The sequence below is a fragment of the Uloborus diversus genome, unplaced genomic scaffold (assembly GCF_026930045.1).
Source record: "Uloborus diversus isolate 005 unplaced genomic scaffold, Udiv.v.3.1 scaffold_12, whole genome shotgun sequence".
NCBI classification, from domain to species: Eukaryota; Metazoa; Arthropoda; class Arachnida; order Araneae; family Uloboridae; genus Uloborus; species Uloborus diversus.
Genome location: NW_026557876.1, coordinates 4,302,932 through 4,325,885, shown reverse-complemented (window position 1 = coordinate 4,325,885; position 22,954 = coordinate 4,302,932). Strand labels below are relative to the sequence as shown.

The following is a 22,954-nucleotide window of genomic DNA, read 5'->3' as shown; positions in this document are numbered from 1 at the left end:
TTAAGGCATGAGCGCTGGTCTAGAGCAGGACAATTTGGGGGGGGGGACCCCAAATCGGTCGCTGAAGTTTTTAAGGAATGGAGTCATTTCATGTTGCAGTCAAGCTAAAATTGCAGTTAATCTTAATAGTTTTATGTTTAGGAAAACTGCAAAGCAGCCAGTAAAATATAAATTGAAGTCCTCAGTCTGGAATAGCAAATAACCGAGCTGGAGGCAGATGTCATCCCATTGAAGCTGAGAGCCAGTGGCGGATCATGGGATTGTGAGGCCCCAGGCGCAGCCTGATCCGGAGGCCCTCTATTGACACAACAAAAATGATATAGTTTATTAATATTAACAATGCAGAAAATCATATTTTTTGAATAAAAAAAACAAGTTTTGGAGGAGGTGGGGTGCGCAGTTACATTCTCATTTAAAAGGGACATTTCGGACAAAAAAAAAACATAATTTTTCGTAATTTAGTCAGAGCAAGGGGAGATTTCCACCGAGCTCCAATTTCTGGCATTTAGCAAAATCCCAGTTTTACCCGGTTTTCGAACGCAAGTGTAATTCAGTGGCTCAGCTGGAAAAAAGTCTTAGAAGGGCGGTGCACTTCACAAAAAGAAAAAAAAAGGAAACCTGTGATCTGATAAGTGAAAGGGGGTCCGGGGGTTCTCCCCCGGAAAAATTTTGAAACTTGAAGTTTTAAAAACATAATTTTAGACTTTCTTTGCTGATGTTTGGGGACAAAAAGGTGCAGGTGTCTCAGCGGAAAGTAGTAGAAATTGAAGCCTTACAAACGCTATTATAGGCCATATTTATTAACGTTAGGGTAAGGGATGGAGACCAGGGAGTGCCCCCGATCAATCTTTTTAAAAAATAGATCGAAATCAATTTCTCTCTCCTCCCCCTTCCCAATTTTCGAAATTGAAGTTTCAAAAACGCAATTGTAGACAAACTTTACATGATAAACAATTTTTCAAGAAAAATTTGCTGAATCTCTTCTGTGAAAATTTGTTCAAAAATTATGGCCCTAAAAGCTTCAGCAATTTTTTTTACTCAGGGGCTATTCCACTTAAGTTTTTTCTAAGTGTAGTTGAAAAAACTTGATTTTTTTATAATATTAAAGGAAGGTTAGTTCGGGGACCCTTGCTCGAATATTTCCTGAAATTTAAGTCTTAAAAAGGCGATTCTTAAGACCATATTTTGTAACATTAAGGCCAGTAATTTTTCGAGGGTCATTTAATAAGTCATCAATGAAGCCTTTTTATTTTTGTTCCTGTATTTTTTTATTTATTTTTTGACTTCAGTTGGATGATGAATTTCTTTCGTAGCACGTTTACAGAATGAAGAAAATATGAAAGAAACATCAGAATTTTTGAACATCCAGATTTTTTAACACTATTTTTCTGGAAGTATTTATTTTCTTCTGAAATTCAAAATTCGAAAATCCTTATTCTGCCGAAGGTTTCAAGTAAACCTTAAAACCTATGTTTTTCTTTTTTTTCTTTTTTTTTAAATCATTACTATCATTTTTTTTCGAAGCATTAAAACACGCTCTTTACCTGTGCAGAATATGGCATATGTACACTCCTGAAAATAAACTGGAACACTTCTATAGTTGGGGAAAAATTAACCTGGCAGCATTGTGAAAGCTACGCAGATCTAATTCTTAATTATAGCATTACGACGCTGTCAGGTTAGGTTTGCCCCAACTACAGTTTTTATATAAAACGTTTGCCTTCAATGAGTAAATCAATCTTTATGAAATATAAATTCGAAAATATATTACAAACTAATGGCACCAGTGAAAGAAGGAGAACACTCAAAATCAACTACTTTCGCAGCAAAGGCATTTAAAATTTTTAAAGTAATTTTATAAAGCGTTTTTGCAATGAATTGACAGATGTTCCTTTTCTCCGTAATGAAAATATAAAATACAGAAGAATGAACAGTATATATATATATATTTTTTTTTTTTTCAAAAGCTAAACCTTTGTACCATTAAACCTATTATATTCAAAACACCATATCATCATTTAACACCATGATAGCAGCATTATTCTAAAAATTAAAGTTATTAAAACATATTATTAAACTTATCTCAAAAAGAATGATCTTGTCGTTGATTGAAGACACAGAGCAAAAGCTCGTTCACGAGCACGAGTGAATCACAACAGCGGCGAACGTTCTCCGTTCTTCCTCCAAAAAAAAAAAAAAAAAAGAAAACAAATTCCCGCCTTTTCCAAATTACTGATTTAACTAAATACGTCATAAAACTATCTTGTTACGGGTTGGTTGTTGGTGGGAAAGCGGGAAAATTTGCAAAAAGTAAAGAAATAAAACACAGCTGTGCCATTGTGCCGATGGATTCGACTTGGACCCCCCACAGATCTGTCTGCTCCCTTCGGCTCTCTTCTCCTTCTAGATAAGGAAGGGCAATATAATTGTTCGTCAAGAAAAGTGACCATTCGCAGAGGTCGAGTTACATGATCCCATGTCCTCCTTGCCTTAAAAACACCGACTCGGGCATAATCGCACAAATGACGACTGGGATATTTTGAAGACTGATATAATACTGCGACAAATGACGACTTGTTATCTTTTTTTTTTGGGGGGGGGAGGGTCTAACCCTCTCTAGACACGACCTTGGCCAGGCCCGGATCTATAAATTTTGGGCCCCCCCCCTCCCGCATCAAAATCTGTAGGGCCCCTCCCCAGAGGTCAGCAGTGTGTATTTATAACGTTAATAAGCCTTAGTGCTAGGTTTTTTTTTTTTTTTTAATTTTTACTTCTTGGGCCGTTGGGCCCCTTACGGACGTGGGTCCCCTGCACTGCGGGATCTGCGGGTACACAGATCAGGGCCTGTCCTTGTGTATTTCAATTAAAGTAAATATCTTCATGATCAATAGTGTTTTTTTTTTTAACAAGATGCAGACTCTTTACTCAGCCGAGTAGTAAGTGACCGAATGTACGAAGTACTCGGCCAAAAAACTACTTGGAACGGTAAAAATTATTCTAGCAAGACTATTTGTGCATTTTATCGGAAAGTACTAGATAGTTTTAAGTAGGAGTATTTAAAAACATACAATCTTGAACTAAAACTCTGGGAAGAATGAGGAAAATCCAAACTCCTGGGAAAATCTAAACAAAGGCACCTGAAGCCTGGGGTCCCTTAAGACTCAAGAGGCCCTAGCTCTATTGGAAGCAATCATCCCGCGCCTAAAATCCATGATTATCTATCAATGTCCATGAGTTTTGAGTATTTACCATGGAAAACCATGATTTTGAGGATGTGACACTTGTCGGCTCCGAGGCCCCCAGCTATCGCCTCATGCGCCTATGCGGTGATCCGCCACTGCTGAGAGCATAGACTAATAATAAGAGTAGACCGAGCTATGGCAACCCTTTTGCTGCTCATAAACCAAACCATGTGACTGGTGGATATCCTAGTAACAGCGGGCGTCGATCGTAGCAGACGATCAACGCCCGCGAGAAATAAAATAAATACAATGGATGGAACACGGAAAAATGATCTTTTATGGAGTCCGATTTGTAAATTTATAATTCTAAGTTGCAAATATTTTGTTAATATAGTGAGTTTTTCGTTTAGATAGTACTGTGCATTTTCTTTAGTCAATTTCAATAACTCTCTTAGCAATTAAAGATGCAGGCGCCGAAAAAGAATCGGCAAACGGTAAGATTTTTACTTACAATTTCAATTTAAGATACCGATGAGTACATTTTTGCGTCGACGCAAGACGTTCACGCCAACGCTGACGTAGCAGTTCCGAATGAAATAAAAGTTACTGAAAACTGTGATCAAAAACTAATGACTAATGTCAAAATAATGCATAACTAAAAGAAAAACAGTTCAATCTCTGCACCTGGAAAAAAATTATAATGAAAACACATTACGTCTTAAAATACATGTCGAGTGCCAAACGATAGATAATGTTGCCATCTAGCAACCATGCTGCCAAAGTTTTTGCCAAGCCTTCCACCCGTCACTTGATGTATCCATAAACCAATTTTTTTCATCAGCAAGTCTGGGAAAGCTCGGTCTATTCTTATTATTAGTCTATGGCTGAGAGTGCCAACAAAGTGAATTTATCTCACCAGCGAGTCTCTGCAGCATGGTGTGGTTCAACTCGTGATGAATTGAAGGCAAACCTTGGGTATTTAGCAGTAAGTTACCGCCCCTAAGCCAGGGCTAAGGCCCAGAACTGCATGCAATATACTTGTAGAATATATTACCGCTAACAGCGTTTATAACTTACATCCACCATGATAACTAAATAACAATTTCCGTCTGTTGAGATCAGAAGACACTTATTTAAAAGCAAATCTTTTATTGAGGATGTTATAATGTGCAACATGAATTTCATAGCTACGAGCTTTGTAGCTAACAAAAACAACGGCATAACCTTCTAAAAAAAAAAAAAAAAAAAAAGTTTCCTTACCTTATAAGTACAGAACATTTGCATAGTTCAGAATTTTACAGTTCACGGTTTGCAGTGATACTTTTCACTTTAAATATATAAGAAAGAATATGCAAATGTGCTTTCAAATGTATGTACGAAAAACAATCAAATTAAATAATTCTAACAATACCAGACAGCCCGGTTATCACATCCTGAGACCAGGGCCGTCCTGGGGGGGGGAGGGGGGGGGCGAGCGGGGCAATCACCCTGGGCGCCACAAAATGAGGGGGCACCTTTTTTGATGAAACACGACGACATCCACACGAAAACGACTTTCACAAGGGGAGCTCCTCATCCTATAAAATGCCCCAATTGTATAAAATTATTGGCGCCTTGAGGAGCCCCCTCATTTCGTGTATCATAGATACACAGTCATAGACACACAAAATAGAGAATCATTGTGATGATTCTCTATTTTTTCCTAGGGCACGAAAATATTCCTCTAAGTCTCCAAAACATTAGTTTAATTTGTATCATTGAAGCAGATAACAATTTTTCAGAATATAACTGTTTAGAAACAAACAAAAGGCACTTCTCCTTTGTCTAGTGCTCACCAAATTTGCTTGAATTCTGCCCCAGCGTGCAGTGACGTAACCATAAAGAAGTTTTAAGGGAGCACATTCAAAAAAAAAAAAATCTTTCTGATCGGATAGGAAAAAGGTCTAAAACTGTCTGGTCAAAAATTTGAAACTTTTAGTTTTAAAAACGCAATTTCAGCCTTAAAAACACTATTATAGGCCATGTATATTGATGTTACCGTAAGGGAGAGAGCTCAGAGACTGTTTCCGATCGATTTTTTTTTTTTAAATAGATTGAAATCTATTTCTTCTCCCCCTGCAAGTTTTTGAAATTGAAGTTTCAAAAATGTAATTTTAGACAAACTTTGAAGATTCTATAGATAGGAGGATCTGGAGCATTTTCCAGGAAAATTGTTCCAAAATTATGGTTCAAAAAATTTAAGCAATGTTTTACATTCAGGTGCTATTCCACTTTTTTTTTTTTGTAAGTGTGGTTTTAAAAACCCATTGCTTGTGATATTAAAGAAAGGCGGCATGGAGACCCTTGCACGATGATTTTCTTAAAACTCAAGTCTTGGAATGCAATTTGTAAGACCATATTTTGTAATATTAAGGCCACTGATTTTTCAAAATTAAAGCTCCAAAAACGCAATTCTGAGAGATTTTCGATGTTCTTGAGTATTTGTGAGCTTCTCCCTAAAACTTACAAATATGTGACACAAAAGAATAACATCTTTGTTTATAACATATTTGAAAGCTGGTATTAAGTTGGTCCAAGTAAAACCAAAAACTCATTAAAAGAATCATCGAATGAGTCCAGATCGAAATTTAATTTTAATGTAATTTGCTTTGATAAACGCATTTTCTATTTATAATCAGCGAATTATTTGTTCGTGTTCTTAGTTTGATCAATATGAATAACCAATTCAGTTTTTATTGTTTGTTTTTTATCTAGTGGGATAACATTTTACAAGATAAAAATTTGGATTTTTGACGTTTTTATTTTGCGAACAGTTTTGGGCATTAAGGTTTCAGAAATATTAGAAACAGATTCATTGCTTGCATTTTTAATTGTATTGTGCATAGCCCTCCGATTATTCTGTTCATTAATATGTAAAAAAATAATTATTACGTGTTATGCATTGATGTTATAACTAACTTGATTTTTCTGTGTGTATAGGGGGGGGGGGCGCCAGGAACTTTCACCCCGGGCGCCGTGAGCTCTTCGGATGGCTCTGCAGTTTCGTCCTTAATTAAAAATCTTCAGTCAGGAATAGTGAATAACCGAGTTGGAGGCAGATGTCATGCCTCCTCTGGAATGTTTTTGAAAATAAATTCAAAAAACGAAACTTTAGGCGATCTTCAGTGATGCGGAAGACAAGTTCTTCAGAAATTTTTTCGTAATTCAAGTCCTGAAATCGAACTGTAGACTATATTCAACGACTTTAAGGGAAGGACCTCTCCTCTGAAACTTTATCGAAATTGAAGCCCTAAAAATGAATAATTTGTTTCAAGTTTGACCTTAAAAGTCTGGAACAGCCATGACCAACCTCTTATGTTATAGATTCTTCTGTCGTATGACATAACGTTTAAAATTAATGGGAGTTTACAGACATGCCTTTTTTGATCCAAACATTAAGACTTTTGATGAAGTAACAAAAATATTTTCACTTCGTCATAGAGACATATCTTCAGAAATTACCTTTCAATACATTGTCCTCAATATCTTCCGTAATGGCGTGAATCAAACTTAAAAAAGCTATACTCACCTGTCTATTTCTTCTTAATGAATAAAATTGTGATCGAAAAATAGTTCAAAATACTGCTTCTCTTGGGGGGGGGGGGGGGTAACTTTAGCACCAAATTGTGGGTGTTGGAATTGGACGAACCAAGTTCTGGCTTCATGGAAGCATTTTCGATCTTTCTCTTGCCCGAACTCAGGCCCAGGGCCTGATCACCGCACAGGCCAACTAGGCCTGGGCCCCCATGTTCCTAAGGGGCCCCGAATTTTTTAAAAATTACTGCATATCATTAAAAAATCAAGTTTTTTGGGAAAAATATTAAAATTAATTATTTATTGATTGATTGAAAACTTCCTCTTTCAAATAATATTGTATATTATTTTGCATTGACTTGAAGTGTTAGAATAGAGAGGGGGGCCTCCATATCATTATGGGCCTTGGGCCTTACTTTCACTTAGTCGGGCCTTGCTCAGGCCGACATTTCAAAATAAGCGCTGCCCGTTATCAGAGGCAAGAGGTTAAGGATGAATTAGTACTATTTAAAAACGTACACTGTTTTACAATAATTAAAATATTAAGTGCCAATTTAGTTCCAGTTCATATAAACGTTTTCAGCGTTAGACAAAACCTTTTAGACCACACTATAAAAAATTCAAAATCATGATTTAAAACAGATTGGAGAGACTGAATACCGTTGACCTTAAATCACAATAAAAGCTAGTATTTAAAAAATGAAGACTAATGCAAAAATCAGAGATTTCAAAATTAAATCAGTTTTAAAACTAACAACATTTGCAACCAAAAATTTTCAAAAATACAAAAGCAATTTCAAAATTCATCTGCAGATTGAAAATATCGGATATATATCAAAATATCGGATATTTTCGAACCCTGTCCTCAGAGGGGTAAAGGTGTGAATGACTTACACATCTCGCACTTGATTCCGAACTCCTGAGGAATTTTGTTGAGGCGAATCATGGGCGTGTTCCCGATGGCATGCAACACGTTTGGCAGGATTTTGGGATCTTTGGCCCTGAAAGGAAAACGACAATCAAAACAAATTTCCAATCACACACCGAGCTCTGCCCCGACGGTTAAAGAATGGGGGTTGTTTCCTTCAGTCAAAAGTAGTACAGTCAAACCCAAACCTCCATATATCGAACTTCCACATATCGAAATTTTCTATATATCGAAATCCCAGCAAAATTCTATGTTCATTACATAGAAAACTGTTTCTATATATTGAAAAAATCTCTATATATCGACATTTTTTTTCGAGACATTCGTAGATTTTGATTCAACTTCAGGCTGTTTGTCTCATGAAAAATGAAGGTTAGGGGAGAAAATCATGTTCACTAAAGGTTGCTACGAAACTCATAAGGAATCTGGGGTTGAGGGCTGTGTAGATAGGTCGTTGTTCCGTTCTGGATTTCTTAAATTCCCTCAAGCTTATTTCAAATCTAAGCTGTAACCAGTAACACTAAAATCAGTTTCAAGTGATCCCTTTTGTCTGTTGATCATCATTCCTAGCCTTTTTAGCTGCAGTGAAAATCATTCAAGTTAAGTAGATTGAATTCTTTTACTTTTCTCTCGATTACACTGTCAAAACGCCCCCCCCCCCCCCCCTAATGTTGCGAATCAAGTTAATTGCCGAAGAATGAAGATGTATGACAGCGCAAAAATGTAATTTCTGTTATTTTTTTATTTTTCAACTTTCATTTAATCCGATGCTCGTATAAATTAGAAATTGGGTTTTTATACACGAAGATTAGCTTTAATTTTAGTGTTTTAGGAGATTTGTACGATAAAATAAGAGATAAGATCGTTTCCATATATCGAAATTTTCATATATCGATTTTTTTCCGGAAATTTGCTACTTCGATATATGGAGGTCCGACTGTACTTATAGTCACTGAAATTGATAGAATCAACAGAAAAAAAATGTATATTCATTTGAATTTTTGGCATCTTGAATTCAAATTATGTTTTTCGCAATCACGAGCGTGTGTGCGTATGAATGCGCGTGTGTGTTTGTGTAGGCGCATGTGTGTGGGTGCGTGTGTATGTGAGTATGTATGCATGTGTGTGCGTGCCGTGTATGCAGTGCTTTGTGCGTACGCGCGCGCGTGTGTGTAGGCATATGTGCTTGTGTCTGTGTGCAGGCATGAGTGTGTGTGTAAGCATCGCGAGTCCGGTCGACGCGACGGTGGTGCTGGCAGAGGGTGCTGGTGGGAAAATAAAATCATAGGAATTCAAAAGAGTCAAATGAGAACAATAAGCAATCGTGATTGCTCAAAAAAACAACAACATGGATCCAGAAAATACTTTCATTTCCCCAACAGTTATTTCTTAATTCATTCTTCAAAATGTCCGATTGTTCAAACAAGGCGTGGTCTTGATGACGTCAAAAATGATGCTCTTATTAGGCGCATCTTTCTACCGCATTTTCACGTTATGATAATCAACAAGCGAATCAAATATTGCGCTCTGCGCTTGCAATCAACCCTATCGTTGCCAATACACGTGAGTAAAGATGCGAATTAAATATTTTGGACCGTGAATGGCAACAATGAGTGGCATTTCATCATTTGTGATGTCATCGGCAGATGCACAAACAATATAAAAGCGCACCGATTTAAGTAATGTTTTAAAAAAATATTTAACTTATACAAATTATTTGAAAAATGGTCAGATCCTATGTTTTTTTAAACATGTTCCTTTCAGAAAAAAATGCTTTTAAAATTTTGGAAAGGACCCCATTGCTGTGCTGAGAAACCAGGATTCGCCAACATATGGATGTCTCAGTTGACAAATCGATTAACTCCACTTTAAAAAAAAAATCATCATTTCTACTTTAATAGTGCTCAATCAATGCTTAGCATGTGAATTTGGATTAAAGTTTTGACTCAGTACATTTCTGACCATGTCAAGGGCGCCCATATAGGGGGCAAGGGGGGGGGGGGGCTTGAGCCCCCCCCCCTTTGAAATTAGAACTTCCTTGTTTTTAGTGCTTTTTTCTTTGCGAAAATGTAAAAACATTTCTTCTCCAGCCTTTAATGAATAAGTTATTAAAATTGTCAAATTTTAATGACTCGAATCTGTCCAGAAATCGGTTTCCATGGGGAAAATATCCTGCTAAACCATGGTTAAAATATCTGAGCCCCCCCCCCCCCCTTACAGTTTTGCATATGGGCGCCCATGGACCATGTGGTGGCAGAAAATGTAACGCGAGGCTCCACTCCTATGAATAACACTATCTTCTTCACAACTTTTCACAGCTTTTTGATTTATGGAGTTAATCGATTTGGAAAGTGAAGCATCCATATATCAGTCGATATATATATCATGATATAAATCACGATATATAAACCCAATACTTATTTTGAAAATATCATGATATTTTGATATTTTCAATATTTATTTTTTCAAATGGTATTCTTCTTTACTAATAATAAAGCTCAAAGTCTCTATGTCCGGAGGATGTCTGTGACGCACATAGCGCCTAGACCGTTCGGCAGATTTTCATGAAATTTGGCACAAAATTAGTTTGTAGCACGGGGGTGTGCACCTCGAAACGATTTTGCGAAAATTCGATGCGGTTCTTTTTCTATTCCAATTTTAAGAACAAAAATATCATAAGATGGACGAGTAAATTACGAAATTATCATAACGTGGAACCGTAACATGGGCACGAGCCAATTGGCGAGATACGAAATGATCATAACGTGGAACCGTAATGTCGGTACAAGCCAACTGGCGAGAAAATTCACCATACATTATTTGTAAATATACAGGCGAACCAAAAGACCTTTTGATTTTTCTATTACGGGCAAAGCCGTGCGGGTGCCACTAGTTTCAATATAAAAAGTATCTTAATCGCAGCAATTCATTTCTTACCAAAAAGTATGCACTATATTTTTATGATACATCATTTATATGACAAAGTAGTATAATATTCATTTTTACTTGTATTTTGTATGCATAAAATTATTCGTAATGTAATAATTTTAATTCAAATCAAAAGTGCCTAATTAAATGTTAAACATCGCTCAGAAAAAATGAAAATGTCTCATGACTGTGCACTGACTAATGTATATTAATATGTTATACTGAGTCATATAACTGTGTAGCTAGCAGAAGAAAAATTGAGTAAGCTAATGCTAAATCAACTGCTTTAAAGGGTTACAGTACCTCAAAAAATGATGAAACGATCAAAAAAAATTTTTTATTGCTTATTTCAAAAGTAAAAACTATTCTGAACACAGGGGAAAAGTTTCATTGCTTTAGTTCAAATATTGAAAAAGTTATGAGTGGGTTTTAGGCCATGCTCGCTATGTGTTCCTATGCAAAAGAAAAACTTCAAACTGCTTTTTCTCGATGATAGTTTTTTTGTGTTTTCATGTCATTAGAATCCCTAAGCATTTTTTTCTATTCACCTTTAAAGTAATACTTTTTGCAATTGGGATAACATAGTTGACAAAACTGTGCATTGGATAAGCATTTTATAAATTACTCAAATATTTAGAGCAAAATAAACCTTTATAATAACTGACTTATTAATTTCCTATCTTAATCACCTATCTTAACTGACTTATTATCAAGTGTTTAAGATAGGTGTGTCCCGTACGTCCAGATTTTTGAGGCCGTGATCCGAAAAGTTTACAAAATCAATGACGTTAAATCCAAATATCGAGCTCAATTTTACAAAAAGAAAAAAAAAAGGGGGGGGGGGGACGCCACCCTTTAACCCCTCATCCAACAACAAACTTGCTTGATTTTTGAACCCTCACTTTTTTGGAATCGAAAGTCACCACTGAAAACGATCTGGAAACGCGCAAGGGAAGACTTACCGGCACGGACGGTGCATTAGTAGGAAAACCCGATTTACAGACACGACACGAGGCGGTGAATCTTTTTGGAACTAGCCGCCTGCGGCAATCAGCTTGTTCACATTTTTACGCCATTCGTCTTTTCATGCAAGCAGCTACCTACGGCGGCTGTTTGGCTAACTTGTGTCATTCACCTTTTTACATCAAGTTTGCCGCCTCCGGCGGCTATTTAAATAAATTTGGCAGCGGTACTAATCAATCCATCTCTCGCTTTTTCAAAATTTATTTGAATAAAATATTTTCTATTTTTATATCCACTTGCGTTTCGTGCGATTCGTTTTTTCACGCCAAGATTGCCGCCTTCGGCGGTTATCTACCTGTACGATCTATCTCTAACTTTTCTTATCCATCTCTATTTTAACCTCCCCGCCCATCCATTAACAAAAACAAAGATCACTTTAAAAAAAAAAGGCTTTTCTTTTATTTAAGTAGAGAGAAAAAAAGTTATCTCCTATGTTCCCCGTAGTTCGCAAAAAGTAGCGTTTCCAAAAGAAAAAAAAAACTGTTTAGAACAAACGTGATTCATATAAGCGGCGGCCACTCTATTACTAAAATAAATATTTGCAGTATTTACGAACAGGGTTCGTACTTAATTTCAGAAATAAAACGAAGGAGTTTTGGAGGAGTTTTGAAGGAGTTAATTGAGATTTTGAAGGAGTACTTATGGGCTGTCATTAAATGATGTTGCACTTTTTTTCAACATATTTGAATTACATTATTATTACCCCTTTGTCACAAAGTGTCACACTTCACCTAACTCCTCCTGTCACATGTCATATTTTTCATAAAAATATTGTAACAATAACTGTTACTTTGCCACCCTCTCTCTTTCCCTTGTCAATTTCATAAACCCATCTCTCCCTCAAGGCATGACATCACTTGACACAATCACTTGATATAGTACATCTACTTATGTATTTTTAAATATTTAAATAATAATTAGAAAACCTGACTTTTGCAGCTGGAGGAAAACAATAATCATAAAATTTGGCACAAAGTTAGTTTGTAGCGTGGGGGTGTGCACTTCGAAGCGATTTTTCAAAACTTCGATGCGGTTCTCTTTCTATTCCAATTTTAAGAACAAAAACATCATAAGATGGACGAGTCAATTACGAAATGATCATAACGTGGAACCGTAACATGGGTACAAGCCAATTAGCGAGAAAATTCACCACGCATTATTTGTAAATATACAGGCGAACCAAAAGACCTTTTGATTTTTCTATTACGGGCAAAGCCGTGCGGGTATCACTAATTTCAATATAAAAAGTACATTAATCGTAGCAATTCATTTCTTACCAAAAAGTATGTACTATATTTTTATGATACATTATTTATATAACAAAGTAGTATAATATTCATTTTTACTTGTATTTTGTATGCATAAATATATTCGTAATGTAATAATTTTAATTCAAATCAAAAGTGCTAATTAAATATTAAACATCGCTGAGAAAAAATGAAAATGTCTCATGACTGTGCACTGATTAATGTATATTATTATGTTGTACTGAGTCATATAACTGTGTAAAAGTAGCTAGCAGAAGAAAAATGAGTAACACAGCTAATGCTAAATCAACTCCTTTAAGGGGTTACAGTACCTCAAAAAATGATGAAACGATCAAAAAAAATTTTTTATTGCTTATTTCAAAACTAAAAACTATTCTGAACACAGGGGAAAAGTCTCATTGCTTTAGTTCAAATATTTAAAAAGTTATGAGTGGTTTTAGGCCATGCTCGCTATGTGCTCTTATGCAAAAGAAAAACTTCAAATTGCTTTTTCTCGATGATGGTTTTTTTTGTGTTTTCATGTCATTAGAATCACTAAGGATTTTTTTCTATTCAGCTTTAAAGTAATACTTTTTGCAATTGGGATAACATATTTGACAAAACTGTGCATTGGATAAGCATTTTATAAATGACTCAAATGTTTAGAGCACAATAAACCTTTATAATAACTGACTTATTAATTACCTATCTTAATCACCTATCTTAACTGACTTATTATCAAGTGTTTAAGATAGGTGTGTCCCGTACGTCCAGATTCTTGAGGCCGTGATCCGAAATGTTTACAAAATCAATGACGTTAAATCCAAATATAGAGCTCAATATTTAGTAAATTACCGCCCATAAGCTAGGGCTAAAGCAGAAATACATTAAATACACCGCCAGCTCAGTCATTTCCAGCCGAGGACTGCAATTTCGTGCTTATTAGCACTCATCAGCCCGGCATAGGAAAGTGACTGAGCTGGAGATGGAAAACCTCTTATGGAAGCCAAGAGGGCCAAACAAACTGGTAGCTAATGTAGAATTAGGTAGCTAATGTAGAACAACTGGTAACTAATGTTTGTTTGGCCCTCTTGGCTTCCATAAGAGGTTTTCCATCTCCAGCTCAGTCACTTTCCTATGCCGGGCTGATGAGTGCTAATAAGCACGAAACTGCAGTCCTCGGCTGGAAATGACTGAGCTGGCGGTGTATTTAATGTTAATATAGAGCTCAATTTTACAAAAAGAAAAAAAAAGGGGGACGCCACCCTTTAACCCCTCATCCAACAACAAACTTGCTTGATTTTTGAACCCTCACTTTTTTGGAATCGAAAGTCACCACTGGAAACGCGCAAGGGAAGACTTACCGGCACGGACGGTGCATTAGTAGGAAAACCCGATTTACAGACACGACACGAGGCGGTGAATCTTTTTGGAACTAGCCGCCTGCGGCAATCAGCTTGTTCACCTTTTACGCCATTCGCCTTTCTATGCAAGCAGCTACCTACGGCGGCTGTTTGGCTAACTTGTGTCATTCACCTTCTTACATCAAGTTTGCCGCCTCTGGCGGCTATTTAAATAAATTTGGCAGCGGTAATAATCAATCCATCTCTCGCTTTTTCAAAATTAATTTGAATAAAATATTTTCTATTTTTATATCCACTTAAGTTTCGTGCGATTCGTTTTTTCACGCCAAGATTGCCGCCTTCGGCGACTATCTACCTGTACGATCTATCTCTAATTTTTCTTATCCATATCTATTTTAACCTCCCCGCCCATCCATTAACAAAAACAAAGATCACTTTAAAAAAAAAAAGCTTTTCTTTTATTTAAGTAGAGAGAAAAAAAGTTATCTCCTATGTTCCCCGTAGTTCGCAAAAAGTAGCGTTTCCAAAAGAAAAAAAAACTGTTTAGAACAAACGTGATTCATATAAGCGGCGGCCACTGTATTGCTTAAATAAATATTTGCAGTATTTACGACCAGGGTTCGTACTCAATTTCAGAAAAAAAACGAAGGAGTTTTGGAGGAGTTTTGAAGGAGTTAATTGAGATTTTGAAGGAGTACTTATGGGCTGTCATTAAATGATGTTGCACTTTTTTTCAACATATTTGACCACCTAACCCCTTTGTCACAAAGTGTCACACTTCACCTAACTCCTGCTGTCACATGTCATATTTTTCATAAAAATATTATTACAATGACTGTTACTTTGTCACCCTCTCTCTTTCCCTTGTCAATTTCATGAACCCATCTCTCCCTCAAGGCATGACATCACTTGACACAATCACTTGATATAGTACATCTACTTATGTATTTTTAAATATTTAAATAATAATTTGACAACCTGACTTTTGCTGCTGAGAGTGTGGCGGAGGGAAAAACGATAATCATAAAACTTGAAAAAATAGCCAAGCACCATTTAAGCATGTTTTACTTTACTTATGAAATGTTTTTAGTCATCCAATGATATTTTCATCTTCAACTTTTATGATTTCTCTGATGAATTTATATATATCACATCTTTATGAAAACAAAATATACGAAATTACTACATTGAAATCGCTCTTATACAACCGCCCTTGCGACTAAGTTAAGTTGTCGATTCAAGGATTTAAGTTACCGTCATAGAGGAAGGTTATGTAGCCTTGAACTAAAAAAGAAGGAGTTTTGAAGGAGTTAAAACCAAAATGAAGGAGTATGAACAGTGGCGTAGCTAGACCCGACTTTCGGGGGGGGGGGGGGTTACTTCTTTTTTATATATATATATATATATATATATATATATATATATATATATATATATATATATATATATATATATATATATATATATATGTATATATATGTATATGTATATATATGTATATATATATATATATATACATGTATATGTATATATATATATATATATATATATATATACATGTATATGTATATATATATATATACATATATATGTATATATACATGTATATGTATATATATATATATACATATATATATATATACATATATATATACATATATATATATATATATATATATATATATATATATATATATATATATAATCGCTTGGAATTTTTTCCTTTTCTTTTTTTTTCTTTCTCTTCTCTCTTCTTTTTCTCTTTTTTTTTGAGACTAACTTTTCGGGGGGGGGGGTTTGTCCCCAAAACCCCCCCTTAGCTACGCCCCTGAGTATGAAGGGCCCTTCAAAAAAATTTCTTAAATGAAGGAGTATTGGAGGAGTTTTGAAGGAGCGTACGAACCCTGTACGACAGGTTGGTAGCTGACTGACATATTGGCAACTGACTGAATATTACAAACATGCAACACAAAATATCCATTAAAAAAAATCTTTTCTCCTGGTTTATTTATTTCTTCATGCTGAATTTAACGCTATAATTGAATTTCTAAAATGCATTTCAGATCATTTAAAAAAATAAAAATAAATAAAAGCATGGTAACTGACTGACATGTATGCAACCAGCGTGAAAAGTAGTCTAGATTGAATAAAAGATTCTCCTCCGAAAGCAGAAGGATTATTCATACATTTAAACTGCGATCAAGAAATAATGATTAACACTTTGTTATACGGCATTTGATTTCATAAATATTATTAAAATAACAAAATTACAGTAATTAGAACAGCTTGGTGACTGACATTTCAAAACTTCCTACGTCCTAATATAAAAAATTCAGAAGTATGCTTTCTTTGCCATTAGGGCTAATCCAGGGGCCCTTCAGCCTAACAATGGGCAACACCAAATGGGCAATACAAATGGCCAATTGTATTGGCCATTTGTATTATTGTAAAGTAATGTAGAACCTCAAATAGTTTAAAAATTCCTTTTTACTGAATTACAGCTTAATCAAGACATTTCCTTGAATTTTATGTTGCCTGTTTTTCTATTTCTGTGTACAGAGTAAGAAATATTAAACTTTTTCGTAAGATAATGAAAATACTGTTCACCCTTTTCTGTTTTCTGTCCGACCGTTTGTGAAACCTGTTAATTTCTAAAAAATAAACCTTGTTTATTCGAGATTTGTGACGTGTTGGTTTGCAGAAAATAATTCACATGAAAGCCTTTTAGCTAGAGTAGTCTACAAATATTGAGAAAATCAGACGTGACAAGACTTAGTCAAGATAATTTGAGTTATTTATTGACCAGTTAAAGAAAAAAGTTAAATGTATTTATTTAAAATCTTTGAAGTATTTTTTAATGCCATTAAGAGTTAAGAAACACCATTAAAGTTCAAAATTCATTTTTTATGACCATTGTCTGTGGTGAAGAACAAATAAAAAGAAGTTTAAATTGTGAAAGAATCTAAATTAATTATTTTTTTTAAAACTCCTCAGAAAATTAAAAAAAAAAAAAAACCCAAAAGTGGGCTAAATAATGGGTTTTTTTAAATGGGTTTCTTCAAAAAGAAAAAAAAAACATTGGGTCCAATCTGGCCAACCCTGGGATGTGCACCTCGAAACGATGTTCCGAAAATTCAATTGTGTTCTGTTTTTATTGCAATTTTAAGAACATTTCACCGAGCAAATCATTACAACATGGAGGAGTAAATCACCAAAACGTGGGCGAGCAAATGAACATAGCACATTGGCGAGAAATTCCTCATCCATTATTTGTAAATGTACAGGCGAACCAGATGACCTTTTCGTTTTCTGCTACGGGCAAAGCCGTGCGGGTACCGCTAGTAAAGAGTAAAAATAGTTCGACTGCGGTGGTGTCAGTGTGACGCCCCTAATAACAGGGGCCAATCCAGGATTTTTTTCTCGCTACCTATTTTTGTGAAAGTATTGCATCATTCTATTTTTGTGAAAGTTTTTTTTATCAGCATTGTTTTTGTGAAATTTTAGACGCATCCTAATTTTTGTAAAAGAAGTAGTGCAACAAGTGAAATTTTAGTTCGAAAAGGTGTAAATGTCATCTATTATTATTTGTAACAGGTTTCATTTTTTTTTCAGGGGGGGGGGGGAGAGCTGAAAACCTAAGAAGTACGAAAAATACCATCGTAATTTCAGCTTAATGGTCTATGTACTGTGTACAATATAGGAAATTATGAGAAAAACGGTTCCTCAAAATAGATGTTTAAAGATTGCGATAACATCGCATAAATACACTTTGGTGTGAAACAGCTAAAAATTAGTTAAAATACTACAAAAAAGGTTTCTATTTAAGCGGTTGTTCATATAATCCTGCTTATAATTTTATTTTATGAGTATATTTTGTTTTAAACAGAAAAACAAATTTTATATTTTAAAATGCGAATTTTTGTGAAATTTTCGATGTTTTTGTGAAGCTACTGATTTTATTACTCGATTTTTGTGAAAGTGCCGATTTCAAAATAAGATTTTTGTGAAGGTACCGAAAAAACGGTAGCAAAATCAGCCTGTATTGGGCCTTGAATAAGTCAGGTTGTTGGTATATATTATTTTCGGGCATTGTTTAAAATCTTCAAGAAGAACATTATTGCCTCAAGTATGCAAATTAGTTTCATTATATAAGAAGAGGCATTTCTGTGTTTTTTTGGTTTTGAGATTCTGAATTGCTAGTATGCTGCCTTTTATTTACGCTGTGGTTGTTTTTAATAAATATGTTACTGTTGTATAAATGCTTGATGTTTTGTTTAAAGACTAAGCTGCAACTCTGCTATGTTGGAAATTTTTCAACACAGGTTGCGTGCTAGAGTGCCATAATGTATTGTAAGGAGGTGCCACTTACCTCTTGGGGTGCTGGTGCACTGAATCGTCGACGGTAGCGCCGTGGTGCCACGTGCACTTGCTGGGTAAGTCGGGCCGCACGAAGTCCAGGCTGCAGGACGTAACCCGAGTCCGCTGGCTGATCTTGCTCGGTGAAGGAGACATATCTGCACAGAAGGAACGAGCGGCCGTTAGACCATACATGCAACACGCAAATCCGGAGCGGAAGTCATTGAACTAAGGCCCCTATAGTGGAGGAGCCGACGCATCCGCCATTTTGGAGCAAACTTGATCCAGTGCTTTGTAGCAATAGCATTGCTGCTGATGTTTACATTTCTTTAGCATGTGCTAAATGGAGTCAAATGGGTGGTTGTTCGGCTGTAAATTGTGCAAACAGCTCCAGAAAAGGATTTCAGCTCTTCAGATTTCCAGCAGATGCAGAAAGAAAAAAGAAATGGATAATTGACTGCGAGGATAATTGTCCGCGAAGTGACTGGCAGCCTGGAAAGGACGCCAACTGTTTCCAAAATTTCGCCAATGTTCACCTTCGCTCTCTGACTCTCTTGTTCCCTGTTTGGTGAATAATTGCCAATAAAGATAACTTTCCGTGTTGTACGCTTGCTCCAAAATGGCGGATGCATCGGCCTCTCCAGTTCTAGGGGTTCTACATTGAACGAGCAATTAAACGGGCAAAAGGCCTGCAACAAAGCAACCGCGCATCTCCAGTGTTTGCATCCTCGTAGGCTACGGCTAGAGCCGCTACATAGACAGGCCGACGCATCAGCTTAAGTTTAGCCTATATTTGGATCGGATTTTTCATTGTTGCGGAGCAAGGGTTACCACAGCAAAGTTACGCATTTCGCCAAATTTGCCGCAAATAATACTTCATTTAATAAACAATTCACGTGCCGCTAATAATCGCTCGCAGTGAGCAATCACCAAACGCGATAACTCGCCAGAAAAGACAACCACTCAAACACGCGCTCCGATCCAAAATGACTGCTGATGCGCTGGCTCGTATTTTTAGGGACCTTGGCTACGGCAAAAGTTATTTGCGCGCATGCGCTTTTCGGACGCTTGCCCGTTTATTATTTCTTCTCGTTGCCCATGGAACCGGTTTCGCGCCGTTGTCCGATCTCTCCGTATATAGGATCTTTAGGTTAGACTCGAGCAGCCATTTAAAATATGGATGGGGAAGCGACGAATGAACTTCAGGACGTTGCCGGGCCGTTAATCGCGTTTTCGTGTTCACTTGCAACTTGAAATCCAATTAAAAATGGCGCCGAAAATATAATGCAATAGAACACAATTAAAACAAAAGCATAAAAAACAAATGAAATTAAGTTTGAAATTTAAAATAAAATTCAGAGATGAGAAACTTCTAGCACTACAACATAAGTGAGATACATGCAGTGGCTCCAAAAGTGTTCGTACACCTACGACTTTCAGCGAAATTGGCCCCTATCCATCGATTAGAATTAATATTTCGGAACTGGTATTTAATTATAAGATCAATGATCAATTTTTAACAAAACTACATGAAAAGTTTTTAAAAATATTAAAACTTTCTTTAAAAAAATAAAAACCAAAAAGTGCCGGAAATTTTATCTCACAAAAGTCTTTGTACACTTTAAAAAATGTCTATATATTATTGGATAATCTAACTTTTTATCAAGTTATTATTTAGTAAGATATCATGCAGTATCAACACCTTTTAAACGCCTGGGAATAAATTTCATCCTTTTTTACTTTCTTCTATATCTAATATATAGAAGAAAGTATTGGATTCGTGCAAATTTTCGAATTTCGAATTTTGACGGATTCGAACGTTTTGAGGTGTGCTGAGTCCATTTCGACCATTTTTGGAAAATGTCTGTCTGTCTGTGTGTGTGTATGTATGTGTGTGTGTGTGTGTGTATGTATGTGTGTCACGTCTGTGTGTGACCAGTTTTTTGTGGCCGCTCTACAACAAAAACTACCGCATGAAATCGAACGAAATTTAGTACACATATGTGCCCCTATGTGAACTTGTGCCCATTAGTTTTTGGCGCGAATTCCTCTAAGGGGGGTGGAGCAATGGGACGTTTTTCGAGTTACGCGTGCTTGCTATTCCTCAGGAAGTTACTGGCGGAATCAAACAAAATTTGGTCCATATGTTGGTATTAACAGGAACAGGTGCTGATTCAATTTTGGTGTCAATAACTCAAACGGGGGTTGAGCTGTAGAACGTTTTTTGTCGTCAATTGTGACTGCTGTATCTCAAGAAATAATGAACGGAATGAAAGAAAAATTTATCGGCAAGTAGCCCTTAGTGGGTATAAGAACTGATTTTATTTTTGTGTCAACAGCTAAAAGGGGGGTAGCGCAATCACCCGTTCTTTTTTTCCATTTTGAGTGTCCTATCTCAAGAAGTAATGCTACGTTCTGGTTGAAATTTGGAATATATGTGAATCCATATGTAAACAGGCTTTGGTTCTATTTTGACGCCGATCGCTCCAAGAGGTGTTGATTTTTTTTTTTTTTGAATAAAAATAGCTTTATTAATGCAACAATAAGAAAGATAAATCGTAATAGATTGTCGTCTGCGTATTTCTCGTGATTTTAATTGAATGAAAATGATCGGAAATATTATCTCAATGATTTAAAATTTTTAACTGTTGCCATCTTATGTTTGTTAACAAATAAAATATTTGTAATTCATTCAAGCAAGGCTTTTAAAATAACTTTCAATTTTCGCTCTTTGCTTTGCTTTTGCAATAATTCAGACATTGGGATAGTCGTCAAGTTTTTGCATGTGTCATTTTGTTTTTGTCGGGAATATTGCTTCCTCGTCAAGCATGGGGAGGGATCAGAAAAAAAAAAAGAAAAATATAGAAGAAAGTTTCGTGATGGCCACAACATACTAGTGTATAATTTTATATTTATATTCGTTTTCATAAAAGCTCAAGCTTCTCATTTTTTTTTTTTTTGCGAATAAAAATATTTTTATTAATGCAACAATAAGAAAGATAAATCGTAATAGATTGTCGTCTGCGTATTTCTCGTGATTTTAATTGCATGGAAATGATCGGAAATATTATCTCAATGATTTAAAATTTTGAACTGTTTTGCCATCTTATGTTTGTTAACAAATAAAATATTTGTAATTCATTCAAGCAAGGCTTTTAAAATAACTTTCAATTTTCGCTCTTTGCTTTGCTTTTGCAATAATTCAGACATTGGGATAGTCGTCAAGTTTTTGCATGTGTCATTTTGTTTTTGTTGGGAATATTGCTTCCTCGTCAAGCATGGGGAGGGATCAGAAAAAAAAAAGAAAAAGAAAAATATAGAAGAAAGTTTCGTGATGGCCACAACATACTAGTTCTTTCTTATTTTGCGTAATTTCTGAGTAAGTGTTCAACAACACTTTGAGTCTTACTGTTTCTAGCTCTATTTTCGTTTCAAAAGCCGCATTTTCGTAATCTAGGCACCAAATATCTCTAAATATGTTGCATTAAGTTCAAATCTGGAGATTCAGGAGGTATTTTCTAAACTTTAGGGCATCAAAACAGTCAAGTGAGAACAATAAGCAATCGTGATTGCTCAAAAAAGAAAAGAAAAGAAATCAAGTGAATTCGAATGCATTACCTTCGTAAATTCAATGCAGGATCTCGACAAGGTTTTAATTGAGTCAGTTAAGTAGAGACTTCGCTATGAACGAAATACGACATTCTATTAAGCACACCTTGATCGGGATTGGCTCGTTATTGTTCTCGATGACGTCGAACGCAAACGCCATTCGCTGCCATGTTGCATTTGTTTTCGCAAATATTACGACGTCGTAAACATCAAGATAAATTAGAATGAAGAAATCTCTTATTTGCTCTACTAGTAATTGTGTACGAACTGTAAACGCATTTATTTTCACGAGTTTTTCGTAATCGCAAAACTTTAAACCTCGCAAAATATACATTTTTTTTTCCAACTTTCGATTCTGTAGTTCTTCTTTACTAATAACAAAGCTGAAAGTCTCTCTGTCCGGATATCTGGATGTCTGTATCTCTGCGACGCGCATAGCGCCTAGACCATTCGGCCGATTTTCATGAAATTTGGCAAAAAGTTAGTTTGTAGCATGGGGGTGTGCACCGCGAAGCGATTTTTCGAAAATTCGATTCTGTTCTTTTTCTATTCCAATTTTAAGAACATTTTCCCGAGCAAAATTATCATGAGATGGACGAACAAATTACGAAATTATCATAACGTGGAACCGTAACATGGGCGAGCAAATGAATATAGCAAATTGGCGAGAAATTCATCATATATTATTTGTAAATATACAGACGAACCAAATGACTTTTTTTTAATTTTCTACTACGGGCAAAG

General features: G+C 35.7%; 1 protein-coding gene across 1 annotated transcript in view; it reads right to left on the bottom strand.

The window, feature by feature from the left end:
• Positions 1–22,954, bottom strand: part of LOC129232487 (cystathionine beta-synthase-like) — an 81,072-nt gene that overhangs the window by 49,867 nt on the left and 8,251 nt on the right. Inside the window, 2 exon segments of the mRNA XM_054866636.1 lie at positions 7,650–7,756; positions 18,615–18,759. Coding sequence (XP_054722611.1) covers positions 7,650–7,756; positions 18,615–18,757 — 250 coding nt within the window. The 5' untranslated portion in view covers positions 18,758–18,759.